Below are 23,804 nucleotides of genomic sequence, written 5' to 3' on the forward strand. Positions count from 1 at the left end.
GGCAAAACGTCCACATAGAAAACATTGCGCAAACAGGTGGCTCGATTGCTCGATTGAACAATGCTGGACGTGGAGGTCATTGTGAGGCCACAGAGAAACACGTGCAAGAGTTCGTTGGCCGAGTATATTCGCCAAACACGAACGCAACAGCAATCGATGATGTGCGCTCAATGCTGTTTCAGAAAAAAAAAGAAAAACACCAAATATCGAGAAAAGTTTCCTGAAACCCCGATAGGTCTCACCCAGCACCCCAAACGTGCCGACCACCAGTCAGATTTGGGATTTGGCATACGATCAAAATGGACGCTCTGTCCCGTAAATATAAAAACTGTGCAACTTCAACATGTACCTGCAGACCCAAGCGGTAAAAGTGCACAGGTGCACGCATGTGTCCTGATGACATCTGCCGAAACCCATTCACCAGTGCACGCGCCGTGTGTGCGTGGAAGAAAATGGTGTCAGTGATGGGATGCACGTCCTATTCTGTGCAATCAATGAATAGATTGGTGAATGTGAATCGAAACGCGAGGAGTCGTTATATCAGTTCCCATTGAAGGATTTCATTGTTATATCAGCTCATTGTTAACCCATTGTTATATCAGCTCATTGATGACTCATTGTTATATCAGCTCATTGTTAACCCATTGTTATATCAGCTCATTGATGACTCATTGTTATATCAGCTCATTGTTAACCCATTGTTATATCAGCTCATTGTTAACCCATTGTTATATCAGCTCATTGTTAACCCATTGTTATATCAGCTCATTATTAACCCATTGTTATATCAGCTCATTGTTAACCCATTGTTATATCAGCTCATTGTTGACTCATTGTTATATCAGCTCATTATTAACCCATTGTTATATCAGCTCATTATTAACCCATTGTTATATCAGCTCATTGTTGACTCATTGTTATATCAGCTCATTGTTGACCCATTGTTATATCAGCTCAATGTTAACCCATTGTTATATCAGATCATTGTTAACCCATTGTTATATCAGCTCATTGTTGACTCATTGTTATATCAGATCATTGTTGACCCATTGTTATATCAGCTCAATGTTAACCCATTGTTATATCAGCTCATTGTTAACCCATTGTTATATCAGCTCATTGTTAACCCATTGTTATATCAGCTCATTGTTAACCCATTGTTATATCAGCTCATTGATGACTCATTGTTATATCAGATCATTGTTAACCCATTGTTATATCAGCTCAATGTTAACCCATTGTTATATCAGCTCATTGTTAACCCATTGTTATATCAGCTCATTGTTAACCCATTGTTATATCAGCTCATTGTTAACCCATTGTTATATCAGCTCATTGTTAACCCATTGTTATATCAGCTCATTGTTAACCCATTGTTATATCAGCTCATTATTAACCCATTGTTATATCAGCTCATTGTTAACCCATTGTTATATCAGCTCATTGTTAACCCATTGTTATATCAGCTCATTGTTAACCCATTGTTATATCAGCTCATTGTTAACCCATTGTTATATCAGCTCATTATTAACCCATTGTTATATCAGCTCATTGTTAACCCATTGTTATATCAGCTCATTGTTGACTCATTGTTATATCAGCTCATTATTAACCCATTGTTATATCAGCTCATTATTAACCCATTGTTATATCAGCTCATTGTTGACTCATTGTTATATCAGCTCATTGTTGACCCATTGTTATATCAGCTCAATGTTAACCCATTGTTATATCAGATCATTGTTAACCCATTGTTATATCAGCTCATTGTTGACTCATTGTTATATCAGATCATTGTTGACCCATTGTTATATCAGCTCATTATTAACCCATTGTTATATCAGCTCATTATTAACCCATTGTTATATCAGCTCATTGTTGACTCATTGTTATATCAGCTCATTGTTGACCCATTGTTATATCAGCTCATTATTAACCCATTGTTATATCAGATCATTGTTAACCCATTGTTATATCAGCTCATTGTTGACTCATTGTTATATCAGATCATTATTAACCCATTGTTATATCAGCTCATTATTAACCCATTGTTATATCAGCTCATTGTTGACTCATTGTTATATCAGCTCATTGTTGACCCATTGTTATATCAGCTCAATGTTAACCCATTGTTATATCAGATCATTGTTAACCCATTGTTATATCAGCTCATTGTTGACTCATTGTTATATCAGATCATTGTTGACCCATTGTTATATCAGCTCAATGTTAACCCATTGTTATATCAGCTCATTGTTAACCCATTGTTATATCAGCTCATTGTTAACCCATTGTTATATCAGCTCATTGTTAACCCATTGTTATATCAGCTCATTGATGACTCATTGTTATATCAGATCATTGTTAACCCATTGTTATATCAGCTCAATGTTAACCCATTGTTATATCAGCTCATTGTTAACCCATTGTTATATCAGCTCATTGTTAACCCATTGTTATATCAGCTCATTGTTAACCCATTGTTATATCAGCTCATTGTTAACCCATTGTTATATCAGCTCATTGTTAACCCATTGTTATATCAGCTCATTATTAACCCATTGTTATATCAGCTCATTGTTAACCCATTGTTATATCAGCTCATTGTTAACCCTTTGTTATATCAGCTCACTGTTAACCCATTGTTATATCAGCTCATTGTTAACCAGGTTTCATGAAAATGTGACGTCAAATGACAGAAATTATTCGCTTTCAAAATTTTGAGGAGATAACATTACCTTGTGTTTATTAATCAATTACATGACATTATTTACCCAACCGGTTGGTGTTCTTGTGGTGGTAAATGAACTCGGAAGTTTTTGATATAAACATTGTGAACATTTACCGTGAATATAACCAAGTTTGATGACCTCGTGTACACTTCGCCGGGACTGAGGTTCACCAGGAGGCCGTGATGCGTTCCTCTTATACAATTTGGAATCGGCCAATCAACTCGCGAGCAGGTCACGTGGCCGCCGCCTCTTTGGATTGGTTGCCGTCGAGAAAATTATATTGAAAGTAATTACCTTCAGGGCAGAAGATGTAACAAATCTGAGGCGTAATATCACGTGTTTGTCGCCCTCAAGGTAGCTTGAGCTAAAATAAGTATTCGCGCATGCGCACATCGCAAGTTGTGCGCTGAAGGCGGAAGCGGCGCGTTCTCTTTGTGAGGCCGATGTCGGTTTGTGCCGATCATGGCTGATTACGGGTCGCAGTAGCATTCGGACGAGGAGGTGCGGAGCTCGCGGAGGTATGTCGTGCAGCATTTGACGAAGGGACCCGGCGCGGCTGGTCAAAACGTTCTCATCCTCAGGGAAGGACGACAACCGGCGTGGAGGAGGTGCGGAAAAGGAAGAGGAGAGGGAAGGAAGAAGGAGAGGGAGAGGTAGGTTGTGAGACGCATTGTCGTGGGAGGGACATTTGATCGAGTTGGTGCTTGAACGGGGCGCGATTGATGGCTGGAAGTGGGGTTGGGATGTTTGATGACTTGAGGGAGGGATGTTCGATTTCCTGGGGGTGGGGGAGTTGGGGGTGGGTTGGAGTAGTTGGTAAGAGGGTAGTGGGGGGTGAGGGTTGTGACATTAACCTGTGAAGGGGGGGGGGGTGAGACTGGTTGTGAATTTATTTATGTGATTGGAAGAGTAAACGGGGTTAGATCCAGGAATTTTAATTGAAATTCTCGCTGCCGAGCGTAGTGACATGTTCACTAATCAGCCGAGGATGACGGACTGTTTCGGACCCTGGAAGATCTGATTTCTTGGTCTTGGAAACGTTCGAGCCAATTTCTGTCTAAAAAAAACTTCTATAAAGATATCTACAAGTCGTAAACTTTTCACTTCTTTTTTATTTTCTTCAAACTTCGACCGAAATCAAACCCCCTCTTTTCTTTTAACTTTTTTATTATTATTATTATTATTATTAATTGCGGCAAACTGCTTCGTCTCAGCCTCGGCTCCCCCCCTCCCGGTCCCGCCCAGCACCCTCTCAGCCTCGGCTTCCCCGCGGTCCCGCCCAGCACCCTCTCGGCCTCGGCTTCCCCCCCCAGTCCCGCCCAGCACCCTCTCAGCCTTGGCTTCCCCCCCCACCCTCTCGGCCTCGGCTCCCCCTCCCCCGGTCCCGCCCAGCACCCTCTCAGCCTCAGCTTCCCCCCACCCTCTCAGCCTCGGCTCCCCCCTCCCGGTCCCGCCCAGCACCCTCTCAGCCTCGGCTTCCCCGCGGTCCCGCCCAGCACCCTCTCGGCCTCGGCTTCCCCCCCAGTCCCGCCCAGCACCCTCTCAGCCTTGGCTTCCCCGGCCCCGCCCAGCACCCTCTCGTCCTCGGCTTCCCCCCCCCCGGTCCCGCCCAGCACCCTCTCAGCCTCAGCTTCCCCCCACCCTCTCGGCCTCGGCTTCCCCTCCCCGGTCCCGCCCAGCACCCTCTCAGCCTCAGCTTCCCCCCACCCTCTCAGCCTCGGCTCCCCCTCCCGGTCCCGCCCAGCACCCTCTCAGCCTCGGCTTCCCCGCGGTCCCGCCCAGCACCCTCTCGGCCTCGGCTTCCCCCCCCAGTCCCGCCCAGCACCCTCTCAGCCTTGGCTTCCCCAGCCCCGCCCAGCACCCTCTCGTCCTCGGCTTCCCCCCCCCCGGTCCCGCCCAGCACCCTCTCGGCCTCTGCTCCCCCCCGGTCCCGCCCAGCACCCTCTCAGCCTCAGCTTCCCCCCACCCTCTCGGCCTCGGCTCCCCCTCCCGGTCCCGCCCAGCACCCTCTCAGCCTCGGCTTCCCCCTGATCCTGCCCAGCACCCTCTCGGCCTCTGCTTCCCCCCTGGTCCCGCCCAGAACCCTCTCGGCTTCCACCCCCCGGTCTCGTCCCGCACCCTCTCGGCCTCGGCTTCCACCCCCCCGGTCTCGTCCCGCACCCTCTCGGCCTCGGCTTCCCCCCCCTGGTCCCGCCCAGAACCCTCTCGGCTTCCACCCCCGGTCTCGTCCCGCACCCTCTCGGCCTCGGCTTCCACCCCCCCGGTCTCGTCCCGCACCCTCTCGGCCTCTGCTCCCCCTCCGGTCCCGCCCAGCACCCTCTCAGCCTCAGCTTCCCCCCACCCTCTCGGCCTCGGCTCCCCCCTCCCGGTCCCGCCCAGCACCCTCTCAGCCTCGGCTTCCCCCCGATCCTGCCCAGCACCCTCTCGGCCTCTGCTTCCCCCCCCCCTGGTCCCGCCCAGAACCCTCTCGGCTTCCACCCCCGGTCTCGTCCCGCACCCTCTCGGCCTCGGCTTCCACCCCCCCGGTCTCATCCCGCACCCTCTCGGCCTCGGCTTCCCCCCGGTCCCACCCAGCACCCTCTCGGCCTCGGCTTCCCCCCAGTCCTGTCCTGCACGCTCTCGGCCTCGGCTTCCCCTTGGTCACACCCAGCACCCTCTCGGCCTCTGCTTCCCCCCGGTCCCACCCAGCACCCTATCGGCCTCAGTTTCCCCCCGGTCACACCCAGCACCCTCTCGGCCTCTGCTTCCCCCCGGTCCCCCCCAGCACCCTATCGGCCTCGGCTTCCCCCCGGTCCCACCCAGCACCCTCTCGGCCTCTGCTTCCCCCCGGTCCCACCCAGCACCCTATCGGCCTCGGTTTCCCCCCGGTCCCACCCAGCACCCTCTCGGCCTCGGCTTCCCCCCGGTCCCGTTCCACACCCTCTCGACCTCGGCTGAGTGATGACAAACTTCACCACAAATTTCTCCTCTTCCTTTGTTTCAATGGGTTCATCTTATCGGTGCCTGTGAAGGTCAACATCTCTTGAGCTATTCTCAGTGCTGGCAAGTCCAATCGTTCAAGCAGGCATTGCACTTCAGGACTGATCTCCTTTATCGACTGCCCCTGACTCGGCCTGGGAATTCTTCCACAGAAACATGCTCTCAACTGGAAGGTCACTCGGAAGAGCGCAATTCCTCTGCCACACAATGCCTGATCCATGAGAACATATCGGGCCCAATACATTTTTGAAATATCATGCTCCACACAGTATTATATAGTTTTTGGCCCAATCTCTCAATGGTAAAGAATCACTTTCATATTATATAATCCTCGTGTCCAGATCCTTATTCGGATCTTCACCAAAATGTATTCAGTTTGTCCTTGTCACACACCGAACCTGTCCACCAAATTTCATCAGGATCCGTCCACAACTTTTTTGAGATATCCTGTACACAAATAAACAAACAGACGGGTGAAAACATCACCTCCTTCACCCTCTGTGGTGGAGATAATTCTGCACAGATTTGTCCCATCAAGTCTACAGCTGTCGTTGCCCTTTTCCCACCCATGGTATACTGAATCCTGTGGTGAGGCAGTTGCCTTGAACCAACGAGCCTTCTCTTCCTGGAAAGCAAATCTGATAGAAGGCAACCACAGATCATTTCATAAAGTCCACAAGAAGTGCCTGTCAACTCTCAGGAGAGTCAGAAAACATGTCTATAACCTCAAGATTGCAATTTCACACTTGTCTTCCTCCTCTAAAACCTGGTGGTGCCTTGTCAAGTCCATCTCTGGAGTATGCTCCCCTTCCATCGTGGGGGTAGCCACGGGACTGACACGAAGCAGTTTGCCGCTATGAAACCCTCCCCCCCCAACAAACGTCCAACGCAAATCTCTTGTGTCGAGGTATTCAGATCGTAATATCCGATGTGCACGGTGCACAGAATAGCGTAAGCCAGTTTGCCTAATAAGTCGAGGTATTCATTTCTCTCTAGCCATCTGAGGTTTTTTTTTTTTTATCAAGCTCACGCCGCTGATGGACACTGAATCGGTTATTTTGGGCCATAATTGAAGTCTCCACTCGGATGGCCTCCCCTGGCAAACCCACAAGCACCTCCAAGGTTATGCCGTGCAAGGCAGCCACAGGTGAATTCCACTCTCATGTTTAAACCATCCGTTTCCATGGGCTACACAGTAAAATTGCGCTAGTAATGCCCCCAGGTCACTTTTAATATCATACGGTGTGAGGGGTATGGTACTAGAATGGGGAGGGTACACGACAGCTGCCGGCACCGCGGTGACTGTAGTCGGGCTCAGCCTCCCAACCTTGTTCCATCACAATCCCACAACAAATGTAAAATGTCAAAAGATGATGTCAATGTAATCCATGAGGATTGTGGTGTCGTATTGTGGCATTGTAATGTGTCTCGGCCTTGGCTCCCCCCTCCGGTCCTGCCCAGCACCCTCTCGGCCTTGCCCCCCCCCGGTCCTGAATGTGGAGGACCGCATTGGGGGTGAGATTCTGGTTGTGAATTTATTTATGTGATTGGAAGAGTAAACGGGGTTAGATCCAGGAATTTTAATTGAAATACTCCCTGCCGAGCGTAGTGACATGTTCACTAATAAGCCGAGGATGACGGACTGTTTAGGACCCTGGAAGATCTGATTTCTTTGTCTTGGAAACATTCGAGCCAATTCCTGTCTAAATTTGGAATTTTTTTTTATTTTTTTTGAGATTTCATCCCTCTGTTTTTACTTTTTTTAAGTATAAAATGCTTTATGTTTTATATATTTTGTTACTTTGTTATAGATTAAATCCATCTATATTATTAAATTTCGCTTGTGTTACATTCTTACCCCCCCCGGCTTTTGATTCAGTCCACTCTGGATGACCACATTTGTGAAAGGATGCAATTTTTTTTTTTTTTTTTAATTTTTAAAATATATTTTGTTGTTTTGGTATGAATTAAATCAATTTATATTATTAAATTGTTTTAATACTTGTTTCAGTTGATTTAGGGAATGGTTTGGATTTGTATCATTTTTGTAATGGTACTGTCCATCCTCCCCCCCTACCCCATCCCACAATTCTGGTTTAAGTCCACATTTATGTTTGATTTCTTTTCTGAATAAAACGATTAATGTTTTATGTATTTTTATAAAATTTTGGGTTGCGTGCACTCGCCCAGAGACAAAGTAACTTCCTCACGTTGGAATCGCCATCATAGCTTCAGCAGTTATTGAGGTAGGTAGGGCTACAGTTTTACATTGTTTTGAGAGGGGGAAGAAGAAAAAGAAGAACACATTGCCATTTAACGATCTCTCGTACTTCAGCAATGTATTCTGGTGTCTTTTTAAGTCTTGGTCGTTCAGAAAATGCGTGAGAATAAAAAAATGCTTATAACTTCACTATCGTAGTTTATAAGCGTATCATCGTGTACACATTTGAATGGACGGCCATTTTTTCCCCCCTTATCATCCCTCCTTTGGATTACTACTGTACTCCATGATATGTGTATATATATATATATATATATATATATATATATATATATATATATATATATATATATACACAGTATGAGTACTCTGTGTAGTGTCGGGGTGCTTGGGTGTGCACCCGTGAATATACATGTTTCTGTATTCGAGGGTGGTTCAAATCTTACTTGGACTCTTTGACATGGATTACCCTGCCTCGAGTCCTGTACGAATCTGAACTACCCTTGCCTATTACAAGATATCTACTTGCATTACTTTACAGCAGGGGTGTTGAACATGGGAATAATTACACTCCCCCCTCCACCACGGGGGTAACTCTACATTTTTTTTTGTGGAGGAAGCAAGGAAGGAGTCATCAGACTATGTCCCGCCAAAAGTTGAGTTCCTTGGTCTGTGAGAGAATAACACGCTGAAAGCAGACGAAAGGTTCTATTCTGACCAAGCGACCTTCTTGGGGAAAAGCTGGTGGTGAATACCCAATTCTCTCCTGCAGAGCTTTCGAAGTTGTCATCCCATTTGCCACAACCTATTGCTGTGAGACTGGCTTTTTATTTTTACATTATCAACATTAAAATCAAGGCAAGAAATTGATTGGATCTTCCTAATGACTTTCGATATGCTCAGGCTGTGATCAAACCTCTCATCTCAAAGCTGATGAAGAAGCCACTTCACCTTTCACACTGATACTGTACTTGTGTGTTTGTCATGTTTGGTATATTTTTATGGTGAAATATCTTGGAAAAATGATGATAAAATAATAAAAAGAAATTTTAGTTTTGGTTTTTTCTGCTGGAGGGGTAATTATGGTTTTATTGGATAGCTCAAGGTGTAACAGTCCCAAAAAGGTATAAAAAAAAAAAACAAACAAAATAACGAATGGATTTAACACTCTCACTCCCTCACATGATAAAAAAATAACCTCACAAAGATCCTACAAATCATCCCTGGGAACATGATCACAAATAAACAACAGTTGGAGGCTGTCCGGAGCTCAGTGACGATTCTGAAACGAGCCCTCTGGAACATAACTTGAGAACAAAACACCTTCACAACTTAGGCCATGAATCGCTGTCCTTCACCGAAACGGAGGTGGATACTTCGAGTCCTGGGAATGCTTTGTTCCACCTTTTGAAACCTGAATTGTGGAGATGACCAACGATGCGCGCACGCACACGCACACACACGCCACCAGAGTAAAGCTTTCAGACTCTTTTCGGGTGGAATTATTTGGGATGTCGACTTGGTTCACATCATCATACCATGCAGCCAATTGTCCTTATTTATCGATATATGGAACGGACAGGTGTATTTCAGGAGAGACCTGAAAACGACAAATGGTCAAGAAAACTTTGAGAAATATTCTTTCACATGCAACAAATAGCATTGATGTATTCCATTTCATAATTTATTATGCATCTACATAATATTCCGAAATAAGCAGATTTGATCTTTTCATTAAACTCGAATGTAATCATTTTTGTTAGATATTTTTTTCTTTCTTCATGTGCATTATAAAGCAGTAAATTGTGAGTGCAAGTACTAGATTCCAACATTGTAAAGATGTATTGCATTTAAAAAAAAAAGTATTCCCTGGATAGATAATTTCTGCATTTTGGAAACAAAATTCCATGTCGACACTGAGCACCCTTGGAACACTGAGTTGAAATGAATCGTTTTGACCATATTGTTGTCAGAAGTATTGATTTTGATTGCGTGCAGGACTCGAGCAAACCTCCCCCCCCCTATGTTTTTATTATTCCCCGTGGAAGGCATGGCAAGTCCTGGAGTGTCTTTCGGAGAGCTTTGCTGTCTGTTTTGCTGCCCTCCGTGTCCTGGCCGCATCGCCGCCAAGCTCGCTTTTCTACCCCCGGAGCCTACGTACAGCCTAGTTGGAGATGAGGCAGGCGGGCGATGGGCATTGCGCCTCAGTGACCGTGCCGAGTGGCAGTATTCTCGCCGAGAGTTGGATGCCGTCGAGGTCTCCATGACGAGGTACTTATGATGCGATGCGGTTGTAGGACTTGGTGTTTTGCTTCGGCCTTTGATAATCTGTCCTGGCTATTCCTAATGAGTGTGTGCGGTTTCTCTATACCTTTGTTTGTATTCGTTTTGCAATCCACCAATATTTTGACTCGAGCGATTGTCTCGATGAATGATTAATTTGCCTCTGAGGTGTGGCAATTGATGTGTGCACCGTGGATGTGGAACTTGCTTCTTGATGTACTTGTTGCCGCTTGTTAGTGATTAGAGAAGATAAAGTGAAATGGGTAAATGTACGTTTTGTCACTAATTGTCCCTTCACCTGCAAGAGTGTGCCATATTACTCTTCACAATGACATCAGGATGGCGCAAGTAACAGAGCGCGTGTGTGTCGGTTTGGCATTGAGAGTGCTCTTGTGCATTGTGCGTCGTTCACGTTTGAAACGCCGACTGTCCATTAAGTTAAAATATTCCCCAAATTGCTGTGACTCATTTGTTGAAATTTATCCAGATTGTTTGTTTTTCTTGGGAGGGGGAAAAAAAAAATTGACCTTGTGAGATTTATTCTGGTAAATGGGTAAATCCTTTTATCAGGGTGATGGTGGAGAGGACTGAGAATGCTCGTGGGCGCTAATGTTGCATTCCATTCCATTCTTATTGACGTAATCGTAAAGTGCACTGTTTACCAAGGTTATCCATTGTGATGCGTTCCAAGAAATGCATGGTCACTAATGTGAGGAAACGTGACAATGGGCTTGATTGATTCGAGATGCATTAATTTAATTTAATTGTATTTGTATTTTCCTCCAATATATAGCTGTCCGGTGTTTTTAATGTGAAACGAACCCCATTCATGGTTCATGCAGGTACGAGAGAATAGAACGTAAACAAAAACAGGTCGGAGCAATGCCAGCTAAGTCAGTCTCGATGTACCAACACAGCAGCCCGACAGACGTCGGACTCAGAAGAGGGTAGACATGTCAATGAGTCACTTGAGCCAAGTGTCAAGGCAAGTCTCAAGTCACGGTAGTTTTACTTCCAAACCTTGGAGTCCAAGCTATCAAATAATTAAGACACAGGGCTTCATTTATTGCACTATATGTTCTGAAAAGCTGTTTAACTCATTTTTATTTGTCAACTTCATATATATATATATATATATATATATATATATATATATATATATATATATATATATATATATATATATATATATATATATATATATATATATATATATGCTATAGCTATTGTTAGACTTTTTCTTCTTTATACTCTACCTCTAGGTTTGCCGATTGTCTTTGTTTGTAAATATCCCCAGTGTGTCATGATGTTTGGCGAGTGGATGGATTAGGTAACCGGTTAAGCCAAACGAGTTTTATCGTAGGTGCGGGGGAATAATAGCAATGATCTGTATCTGTTTGTTGTAGTACTGCACTGTACATTGATTCTGTAATTGCTGTTGATGTATACTTTTCTCTCCCCAAATCTCCCCTTCCCCATTTAATAAATATGATTACTTTAAGGAACTTGTGTCGGCTGGTTTGTGGTTTATCATTTGGCTGTTGTTAACCCCAGCGTAGTTAAAAAGGACGATCGTGGGAGATTTGTGTCATTGCGTCACAGGAGACTTAAAAAAAAAAACACGACTGCCAGATCACCGAAGCCACCGCTCAGGCTTCCATTCTGTTTTCACGGACGATCTGGACAGGGTTCAGATTCTTGTTACCTCCGCCACCGAAGGTGAAGGAAGTTGTTTTCACCCCTTTCTGTCTGTTTGTCTGTGTACAGGATATAATCAAAAAATTGTGGACGGATCTGGAAGAAATTTGGTGAAGAGATTGCCTGTGTGACGAGGACGAAATGATTAAATTTTGGTGAACATCCGGATCCGGATCTGACGACTATAATTTTTAAGTGATTCTTCACTATTGAGAGATCGTGCTAAAACGATATATGGAACGGACAGGTGTATTTCAGGAGAGACCTGAAAATGACAAATGGTCAAGAAAACTTTGAGAAATATTCTTTCACATGCAACAAATAGCATTGATGTATTCCATTTCATAATTTTTTTTATTATACGCCCGATATATATGTGTGTATGTATGTATATATATATATATATATATATATATATATATATATATATATATATATATATATATATATATATATATATATTGCATTATGTGATACCGGTCGTCCGTCCGTCCGTACTCTAACTCCCAAAATTTTCAACTTTCACGTTTCGTATTTGGTACATAGGTACAGACTGCAGACAGTGTGTCGCGACATGCGTTCGTCATCTAAAGTGGTTGCCATGGCAACCAGGATGCTGTTTTCCATGTCGTAGCACAATTCTGTATATACAGTACCTTCTTGTTCGGGCGTATGTTGTGCTTACTTGCGCTCTTGTTTCTGTTATTATGGTTTGAATTTTGAATGGTAATTTGTTGACATCCTCTCTGATGTATTTCTGTGAGTGTATTGTGTTGTTGCATAAAATATTGTTTGTTGTAATGCCCTTCTCATTCACAGAGATGCTGTAAGTGGAAAACCGTGGCTCTATAAATAAGAGTGATCGACTAACCAGTGTAGAAAAGATCATGGTTTTAGATTGGGGATGATCTGAGATGGTGGTGAACAGCATTCATGAAGACTTGAAGGGATGGATGAGATTAAAGAGAATGTGGAAGTTGGTTCCACAGGTGGGGAAGAAAAGAGGAACGAATGAGTGGGGGTGAGCAGTGATTCTAGATTTTGGGAGTTTCATCAGAAAGGTTTTATCGTGGACCACGTGGAAAAACCTTGGGGGGGGGGGAGGCAAAGCACCGGAAAGAGCAGAGGTTACAAGACCAGAAAGGAGTCTGTAGAAGACAGAGACCACCGACTTATCTGTGATGGGATAGTAATAGGCCCATAGACAGACCTTGGACTGCAAAATCACATCAATCACAGTGGGATCTGGCAGATAATTACCTTCGCATTCTGCGAAAGGTAATGTATTGGTCGCTGTGTATTTATTTATTTATTTATTTGTGAATATGTGTGTGTGTTTGTTTGTTATTCGCATAACTCAGAAAGTATTAAACCAAATCGCTTGAAATTTGGTGGGGTGATGGGTTATTATCCAAGGAACATTTGATTAGATTTTGAGAGCGATCGGGTCAAAGGTCAAGGTCACGGAAAGGTCAAATTCATATTTTTACCATAGCGAGGTCAATTTTGATCTAATTGGCATGCAACCGATGCCAAAATGTTCAGAATTCATTGCCCAATCTTGTGATGGGTGACATGACACAATTCCGTCATTACCCTTGTTTTTTTAAAGAAAATGTCCCAAATCCTGGCATTATAATCAGTACCAAAATATATGTTTGTGGGAGATGCCAATGATTATTTATTTGTTTGTTATTCGCATAACTTAAAAAAGTATTAAACCGAATTGCATGAAATTTGGTGGGATGATTGGTTATTAGCCAAGGACCATTTGATTAGATTTTGGGAGCAATCGGGTCAAAGGTCAAGGTCATGAAAAGGTCAAAATCGTCTTTTTACCATATCGCGGTCAATTTTTATCCAATTTGCATGAAACTAATGCCAAAATGTTCAGAATTTAATGCCCAATCTTGTGATATGCAACTTGACACAATGACGTAATTGCCCTTACTCGCGGTTGGGGGTCAAAGATCAGGGGGGTCACGACCTTGCAGATGTGCGTGTTTTTATCATAACACAGTCAATTCTTATCCGATTCGTATGAAATCAGCACCAAAATGCTCCTTGTTCTGTTCCCCACACTTATGCCAAGAACAAAACAGTTGCGGCGGCGAAGGTATATGCTCTCTACGAGTGCCCGTTCTAGTTGCATGTTGATTATTAATTCATATTTACTTTCTTCACCATTTCGACTATCACACAATTTTGAATTCTTTATTTTTCTGGAATTTTTTTTTTTTTTTTTTTTTTTTTTTTTTTTGTATACCTTGGTCGAGCAAGCTAACACACAACTCACAGCAAGGAGGCATGAGACAAGAGGGGTGGGAGTGGAAGGGACAAAACATTGGGGAACAGACACAGGTGAACTGTGGAAGGGAGAGGGATGGGGATGGGACGGGGAACATGGCGAGGAGAAGATGGACATTACAGGGACTTTCAGGAAGGAAAGCAGGAGAATTGAAGGAAGTGGGCTTGGGTGGATTATCGGGGTAGAAAAGATCGAGGATTTGGATGGGGGAAGATAAGAGGTGGTGGTGAACAGCTGTTTTGAAAGCCTGGAGGGAAGAATGGGAAAGAATAGAGTGAGGAAGTTTATTCCAAAGGCGGGAAAAAGAGGAATGAAAGAGTGAAGATGAGCAGTGATTCGTGATTTTGGTAGTTTTACCAGAAGGGGGTTGTTGGCGGACCTTGAGCGCCCTGTGGAAATGTGGTTGGGACAAATCGCAGAGAGAGCAGGGGGGGCAAGGCTGGAGAGGAGTCGGTAGAAGACAGAAAGACCACCGACCAACCTGCGGTGATTGAGTGAGAGGCCCAAAGACTCAGCTTCATTGCGGGAGATGCCAATGATCTTAAAAGCCCTGGTTTCGACAGCGTGAAGTCGAGAAAGGTGGGAGGCAGGAGCACCAGCCCAGAGGGGAGAGCAGTACTCCATCAGGCTACGGACAAAAGCTTTGTAAGTAGTCAGGAGCTCAAGAGGGCCGAGGAAGGACTTTGCACGACGGAGGATTCCCAGTCGGCGACTGGATTTTGAGGCGAGGTTGGAAATGTGACTTTCCCAGGAAAGGTCATGGCAGATAGTGAGACCCAGAAGCTTGAAAGAAAAGACTTCTTCCAGAGGATTGTTGAGAAAGTGGATGGGGGGTTTTGTAAACGGTCCTTTCGAAGAGACATAGTGAGAGTGTGAGATTTGTGTGGATTGAAAGACATGTTCCACGTGTTGGACCAGTTTGTGATTTTATCCAGATCTGCAGTGAGCGAAGAAGCTGCTGCTTGCCGGTCTGAGGGATGACAGATGGTACGGCAGAGGGTGGAGTCATCGGCAAAGAGAAATAGAGGATTTTCCAGAGAGTCCGAGAGATCATTGATGAAAACCAGAAAAAGAACAGGGCCCAGAACGCTACCTTGAGGAACTCCAGCCTGCACAGGAAGAGGGGATGAAAGAACTCCATTTAGGGCCACACGTTGACTGCGACAGGAGAGGAAGTCTGCGAGCCATGAGTGGAGATGGCCTTGAATACCATGGGAAGAGAGTTTGGTGAGTAGGGCAGGGTGCCAGACTGTGTCAAAAGCACGTGATATGTCCAGGGATATGGCTCGGATTTCCTGTCTGGCATTGAGGACCTCCATCCATTGATGGGAGAGCAGTAGCAGCATATCCAGGGTAGAGTGACCTGGTCTGAAACCAAATTGATGATTGGAAATCAAGCCATTGGAGAAGAGGAAGGATTTCATGTCTGAAGCAATGATGGATTCCATAACCTTGCTGATGATTGGGAGAAGGCTGATTGGTCTGTAGTTACAGGGATCTGTTTTTGCACCTTTTTTATGCAGGGCAGTGATGTTAGCAGATTTCCAAAATGGCAAAAGCATTCCATGTTTTTGTGACCTTTGACCTGATGGCATGAGATCTCCCTGTTCAAAAACTCTCAATGTTTGTGTCACTTGTCCATCCAGGCACATTCTTGAAGTCTGGGGAGCTTGCAGTTGTGGTTCTTGGAGCATTTTGAATCTGGGAATGGTGTAACTTTATGACTTTCATCATGGTCATTACCTCCACCACTGTGAGGAGGATATCTCAAAGGGTTATGGACTGATTTGGACGAAACTTGGTGGGCAGGTTGGGTGTGCGACAAGAACAAGGCAATTCAATTTTGGTTCAGGTCTGGTTGCAGATCCGGCCTATCAGTGGGATACCCGGGGGGGGGGGGATTGTATGTGCTCCACTGAGTGCCGTTTTAGTTTTATTTTGTAAAATTGTTTGAAGATTCCGAAACTTGAATGTGCCTACAAATGTCCATTCCAAAACTGCCTCACATGCCTTGCCGCTGAATGCATACCTGCTCATTGAAACAGCTTTGGTGGTGATCTTAGATCGACTTGAAACCTGTTAGCACAGGTCTGTCTGAAGGTGTTAAATTCATGGAGTGAATTGTGAAAAGTATATCGGTCTGTCTGCCTATGGACACTTTAAATTGAACATCAAAAATGCTTTTTTTGTTTTGTTTTCCATCCGTACCTGCCTTTTGGCTTTCAGGACGCATCGTGGGTCTCGGCTGGCATGCATGTTTGTACGCTGCACCCCCGAATCTCGCTTCACGCTTCTCTTCTCACACGGCAATGCAGTGGATCTCGGCCAAATGAGCAGCTTCTACCTGGGCTTGGGTACACGGCTCGGCTGTGATGTGTTTTCTTACGATTACTCTGGCTATGGCGCAAGCTCAGGGAAGCCCTCGGAAAAGAACCTCTATGCAGACGTGGAGGCCGCGTGGCACGTCCTTTGTAATCGGTATGTTCCCACTCCAATGAAACTGTGATCACAAAATAATCTGATGCGTTCCGCAAGATGGGCAAGGAGTGTGTGCTTGGTGCAGTGTCTAGTCTGAAATGTCTTTGTCGAAAAATCCAGGGATGCAGAGTTGTAGAACATATATGACAGTAGTACTGTGATTCAAGAATGCTTTCGCCTCATGGAAATTATTGTGTTAATTTAAAATTAAATATCCATTTATACTGTGCAACAATTCGTCTAGGCTCAACCCTAGATCCCATTCGAGCGGCGCTTTCTCACTCTACCCCTGATATGTATGATTCCAGTGCTTTACTAGTTTATTTGTTTATTTATTTCATTTATTTTCCACTTGCTCGTCTGATTGTTCAGCTTGCCAGTCACTGGAGGTCTTACTATTTTCAGATGTCTTTTGTGCTTCATAACCTGGTTTGCAAGCCAGCTTTGACATTTGATTGGCCCGCGATAGGCCATGTCCGACGGTGAGGATGAAGAACTTTCTTGGCTGCCGTCTTCCAGAGGATAATCTCAAAAGTGGAAAATTCTAAAGACTTATTCTTGAATACAGATATTGAGTTAATGTAAACTATCATTTTTAGGTTAGCTCGCTGACCTAATATTGTTACGGGGCCGGATATCGGTGGCGAGCACGACCGCTCGAGGGAGCAGTAGAGTCGGCTCCACCGAGCACACCGGAATTTAGGTCGTGACTCTCGGATAAGTCTGAAAGGCACGGGTCTCTTAATGGACCATGAATCGCCAATAATTCTACTGCGTGGGGTAGGGTCAATTGCCAAACTTCAATATACCTAATTACCCACGCGGGCAAAGCTACCGGGGAATTCACACCCTCGACGGACCTCGAGCAGAACGAGCCGTTACCGTGTGTAACCCGAGCGGAGGTCATCAAGGCCTGTCAGTTAAAATGAACAATTTACAGCCTCGCTATTTCTCAAACCTGCATCATGCTAAGCAAATGAAAGAAACGCAGAAACGAGCTGGAACATTTAACAAAAGGGAAATTTATTTATAATGGGGCAGGGAAGCACGCAACAAGGCAGAGTTAACCGAATAAAAGGAATGCAATTTACAAGCAAAGTAAAGCACTAACACAATTCTACTTGAAAGACGGGCCCACACACAGACACACCCCCCCCAAAAGAAATGGTGGCCGTGGCCTTTATTGATACCCCCAGCTCGGAGGGAAAGTGAGCTGGAGGTAAGAGCCTGGCTTGGACCTTCCCGCTTTGTGCGGTTCTTGACGCTCGTGCCCGGCGGGACTCAAACCTGCAACACGATACCGCTCCAAGCACCAGGTACGGAGGATAGCGTCAGGCGTTGGCACGCTCCACTGGCAAAAACAGGTGACTAGGCAAGCAAAGCAAGTTAGCTCGACAGGCAGGCGAGTGATTCTCCTCCGACCCGCAGGCAGGTGATTCACGGCGGGAAGACTCTCTCTCAGCCTCGACCAACGAACCCTCCGACCCTCTCACCGGGTCGCCCCCACACGATTATATCTTTATCTTCCCAGGTGGGAGGGATCCGTCTCGTGTCATTCCCCTCATTGGACCGGCGTGTCGGGCGATCTCCCGGCCGTCCGAGATTGGTCGGGGGGAGGTGCTCATGTCTCCGCCCCTCGACCAGGAAGTCGAGCAGCAATATCTTGCGTTGGCTCCCCATTGGCCGAGAGGCGGCAGACATGCTCGTACCCCTCCGATTGGCTGAGAGGGGCGCCATGCCCATGTTTGGAGTGAAATCCAAAACGCCAATGTCCAAAGAAACCCCGCCTGGCACATTGGACTCCGCCCACGGCTGTGCTTGATACGTATGCGTGTGGGAAAGGCCGATGGTGAAGAAGCGAAGATGGGTGTTGTCATTGTTGCTAATGTAAAAATCCTAACTAAAATAATTCACAGCACACGTACAATTAATCACCCATTAAACATAGGACGGGACCCTACCTAGAAACACATACTTACCGATATAACTGATCTTTCAGACCTGGCTGTTGTGTGCAGTAAGTTTCCAAATTCGCAACAATATAACCATTCGATGTCCTCAGGTCCATCCATCCGTCTGTCAACAATTTTTATTTTTCTATCTCCTCCAAGACGTCTCGGCCGATTGAGTTCTAACTTGACACGATGATGATTCTAGTTGCTCTCTATAGATCGTCTGAACCCTTTTTCACATTTTCATTAGGAGCTGTCTTGCTGAATGAAGCTGCAGCCAGTACTACCACATCAGTATCAGCGGTATGTATGGTCACCTTCTTTCACCCCTTTTGCACAGCATCTGCCACATGCAGAAGTAGACGAGTGTCGGCCTCCTCCTGCAAACATGGGGAAAGGCAGGCCAAGTATGACTCAGCCAGAGAGCAAAGGACTCCACTTCCATCTGTTGCATACAGTTCCTTGCCCTCTGCTCGAGGAAGATGAACAACTTCGCATGACAGGAAAGCAAACAATTCGGTTTTGTTATCATCGCATCGAAGGAAGTCCTTCCAATTCTTTGGCATCACAGCAGAAGGAGCCACTCTTTTCCTGGTGCCCTTTCCCCTCTTCTGTCTTGTTGAGGCTTTGAGGCTGGCGGGTAGGTATACATCCCAGACAAGGTCAATGTGGCTGCTTTTCTCAAGTTGAGCAGAGATATATGGTGCAAACACTCTTTCTCCATACTCTTGAAATGTTCTTGATGTTCCCGGATTTAGCATTTGAACCACAGCCGCACCATCAAGAATTGTTGCATCAGCCATAGGCGCTATTCTTTTCGAGCAGATCTGATTCCAGGCAGCGAAGACGATCTGATTTAACCTAGATCCGAATGTTCCCTCCAGTTGACAGAGCTGGCGGGGCTGCCTGGTTTTCATGGGAGAAGAAATTGTCCATGTCTCCGTCTCGTGTTTGACAGGAGATGTACAGCCTCGAAAAGAGACCACAGTCACTCTTCAGTGCTGCGAGCTGTGCCTTCTGTTTTGACTTGATCTTGACCGGTGGCCGACTGAACAGTGGCAACTTGTTCTTTGGAAGTGTTTGTGTGATCGGTGTTGTACACTGTTCCAGCCTTTCTCTCACAAACTTGGTGTACTGCTCTTCACCAAGAGTCTCGATCCTTCTCACAGTTTCAGCCACTTGGGTGTCCACGATGTCCCTTGTGTCAATGACTAGTAGGTCTTGACTGTGTTTTAGAAATGGATTCCCCATCTCTTCAAGCACTGTCACAAGTGCCTTAACCTCCTTCAGGAATGCTGCTTGCACTCCAGGTTGCTGATCATGGTGATGGTGTCCAGTGTTGCCAGCACCATGCTGTTGCTTTGTGGCCTGTTGCTCAAAGTCTGTAGTGATCCTTGCAATTTCTGGCCCTGCTACCATCCTGATTTTCAACTGATTGCTTATTTCTTGATAAATTTTGACCTTGACCTTGACCTAAATTCATTGCCTTGAATTCTGACATCCTCAAAGGTTTCACCAAATGAATGGGCACCCCCAATTTAGTTGGAAATGACACCGTAAATGTTTTTCTGCGCAGTCTAGTTCCAAAATTAAGGACATTTGAACATTAGACCCGGGTGACTAGCGGCCATCTTGGATTTGACCTCTCGCTGTTCCCTCAGAGGTCAAATCTGACTTCCCTCCACATCCGAAAATAAACATTACGGTATGACCTAACTATGCTAGAAATTTCATGCTTTTCTCATAAAATGCGCAATTTGTTAAAATATGAGAGCTTATCCACTGTACTATTTTCGTTTTCACATCCTGTCTGTCCTTTTATTACCTCTACCACTGAAGGTGAAGGAGGTTATGTTTTCACCCCTTTCCTGTGTTTGTCTGTCTGTTTATCTGTTTGTTTGTGCACAAGATATTTCAAAGTTGTGGACGGATTCGGATGAAATTTTGTGGACAGGTTGGGTGTGTGACAAGGACGAATTGATTAGATTTTGGTGACGATCCGGATCTAGATCTGACTACTAGAATTTTTAAGTGATTCTTTACCATTGAGAGATGGGGTCAAAAACGATATGTAGCATGATATCTCAAAAAGTTGTGGACGGATTGAGACGAAACTTGGTGGACAGATTCGGTGTGTGACAAGGAAGAATTGCTTCAGTTTTGATGAAGATCTGGATCTGGATCTGATAATAATTAAAGTGATTCTTCACCATTGAGAGACGGATCTAAACCAATATATAACACGATATGTCAAAAAGTTTCGGATGGATTCGGATAAAACTTGGTGGATGCATTGTGTGTGTGGCAAGGAAGAATTGATTCGATTTTGGTGAAGATCTGAATCCGAATCTGGAAACGAGAATTATTTAATTTTGAAAGTGATTCTTCACAATTGAGAGAGAGGGCCAAAAACGATTATTTAGTCTGATATTTCAAAAATTTATTGGACCCGATATGTTTTCTCGTGGATCAGGCATTGCGTGGCGGAGGTACGCGCTCTACCGAGTGCCCTTCTTGTTGTTTTATATGTTCAACCCATCTGCCCATTTTCTGTGCACATAGATATGCGGTCCCACCCGAGTCGATCATCTTGTATGGACAGAGCATCGGCACGGTGCCTACAGTGGATCTGGCATCTCGCTTTGAGTGCGCTGCAGTCGTGCTTCATTCTCCACTCACCTCCGGCATGCGAGTTGCATTCCCCAACACTCGCCGGACCTACTGTTTTGATGCTTTCCCCAGGTGTGTCTGGCTGAGGGGTTGCTGAGCATTTGCCAAATGTGCATCCGTGTCTGCTCATTATTGTTATTATTTCAAGTAATAATTATTAAAACTAATAACAATGTAGAGTTATTATTAAGCACGTCCATGAACTTAAGATGCTCTCTGATGATTTGCATGTTCTGAACCTGATCATATTTATCGTAGTTTTGGATATCAAGCGAAAACGAACCCTATTCCCGTCCGCTGTGAAACAGATTCCAAAATATTGGTCTTAAAAGTTCTTACCATAATTGGTCATTATATTGTCTGGGTCCCCTTTTATAACCTCAAACCTTTTTATAACGTTGATTTGAGGAGATATCAAAGGGGTTTCTTTATTTGCAAAGAGCATGCAAGATGGGGACATCAGTTGAAGTCTGTGGACTTTTTTTTTTTAATGACAAGGACATTGAGAGACAATGGACAGATTGACACCATGTATTTATCTTTTGAACTTGTGATCCAAGCATCATGATCCATGGGTTAACAACAACCCAACTTAACTTATTTATTAACTTAAACACAGTGCTTGTATTTGTGTTTGAGTTCTTTGAAAGACTTTTCTCGTTTTTTTTTTTTCAAAGTTTCACGAAGAATGTTGTGTGATGGGTAATGATAATTCGCCGAGACTTTGTAAACATAGAAGGTAACCTTTAATCCACTATTTCAAGTTTTACTGGCGACCACAGACTGTACGTGTCAGTACCAAAAATGATTTGGTCAATGATTACTTTGAGTTGTGGATTTTATTTTTATCAGGTCAGAGTTCAAAATCACCCATCACTGTAATCCTTTACATATTTGACTCCATGATTAAATTCCACACCACCAAAATGTTCTTTAAAGTTGAAGCTTGGACCAAACAAGGTATGTTCACTTTAGCAGAGCAGAGTATTGGGCAGTTTAGGAATTCTGTTGAAAGGAAAAGCAAAACCTTTCAAATGTGAAATCATCTTTCTGATAATTTACAACCCACCACTCATAAACGTTTGTTAAATGTTCCAAATAGTAACTCAAACGGCACTCGTATATTGCATAGTCTCGCCTCGTGCGTTCATTCTGAACACGCCACTGTTATGGCCCATATTCCCGTATCATCCATGCACCCCTCGGCCCTGCTGTTGGCATCAATTCCCCCCTCCGGTTCTGGGTTTGGAGCGATGGCAGAGTCTCTCAGAGCTCTCTGCTGACTCTCAAAGTTAAGTTTCCGGTCATTATCTGTCCCGTTTTAACTGTTTATTTTCTCACCTACATGTGACTGTGTTCCTAGTTCAGTTTTGTTTCAAAAATCGTGCTATTTTGTGAGTTTTCGTCGACATTGTCTTACCGGTTTCCTTGAGGCCTGACCCATCCTTCCCCTCGAGGTGTACGATTGTGTTTATTTGTGTTCTCTCCCTATTACCTCCAATTCCTATTTTCTCCACTTTTCCAACGCCCCTATCCCTCCCAACTAAACACTGTTTCTTGTCTTAAATTTAAAACAAAACAAAATAAACTATCTTTCTCCTTGCATACTCCTGAGTCACGATTCTTCCTATTCTTCGTCTTCTTTGTCTTCTTCCTCCTGCTGGCACACCATCTTCAATTTCAGTTGACCCACTCTCACCATTACCTTCACGATCTCTTCCTACAACCTTCCATTCCCGAATCTTACATAATCTTCAAAAATCCATCAAAAAATAATAATAATTTTCCTTGTATCCTTTCTATCTATACGCCTCCAGAACCACGTATCTCTCGACCCTCTTCCTGAGACTTTTCATCGACCCAGCAGCTTCACTCTGCGTTTACTGTTCCAAATTCACCATACACCTCCACGATTTTACTTCAACCTTACCTTTTCCGAATGTTACGCAATCCTGATTTAAAATGAATAAATCCACTTTTGACAATACACCTCCCGAAACCACGTGATCCGTTTCCACCCTCTGCGATTACCTATCCAAATTCATCATTCATGTCACGATATTTTTTCAACAACCTTTCCATTACCTAATCTGATGAACTCTCTCTCTCTCAAAAAAATAATAATAGTAATAAAAACGATCTCTTATAATGCTTCATCTTCCTCTTTCACACGTGTGGTACTCTTTACTGTATCATAATGCACTCTTCTATTTTAACAGACTGCTCTCAATTTGACCTTTCCTTCATACCTTACTGAAAATATCCAACTGTTACAGCATTTCTTCTCTCCATTCTCTTAATTTGCCTTTATTACATCCATCAAGAAATCTCTTTAATCGCATCTCTGACCTCAAAAATGTTTAAAACCCCAGTTTGCGATGAATCTTCGCTTTCCATCAACCATTCTGTTTTTACCCAACTTCAGTGTCAACTCACCCCTCTCACCCCTCCCTCTCAAAGCAACCATCACACTCTTCTCCCTC

General features: G+C 44.5%; 1 protein-coding gene across 2 annotated transcripts in view; it reads left to right on the forward strand.

Annotated features, from left to right (window-relative positions):
* Positions 1-3,122: 3,122 nt before the first annotated feature.
* LOC147015114 (alpha/beta hydrolase domain-containing protein 17B-like) overlaps positions 3,123-23,804 on the forward strand; it is a 31,615-nt gene continuing 10,933 nt past the window's right edge. The window contains exons 1-4 of one of the 2 annotated variants that reach the window (XM_085849559.1): positions 3,123-3,385; positions 9,981-10,203; positions 16,448-16,699; positions 21,214-21,393. In XM_085849559.1, coding sequence (XP_085705685.1) covers positions 9,983-10,203; positions 16,448-16,699; positions 21,214-21,393 — 653 coding nt within the window. In that variant the 5' untranslated portion in view covers positions 3,123-3,385; positions 9,981-9,982. Of the gene's footprint in view, positions 3,386-8,722; positions 8,746-9,980; positions 10,204-16,447; positions 16,700-21,213; positions 21,394-23,804 lie in introns of those variants that run through there. The other variant, XM_085849560.1, reaches the window with a different exon arrangement.

The sequence above is a fragment of the Eptatretus burgeri genome, chromosome 12, assembly GCF_056783735.1.
Source record: "Eptatretus burgeri isolate ZD-2024b chromosome 12, Ebu_testis_v1, whole genome shotgun sequence".
Lineage (NCBI taxonomy): Eukaryota > Metazoa > Chordata > Myxini > Myxiniformes > Myxinidae > Eptatretus > Eptatretus burgeri.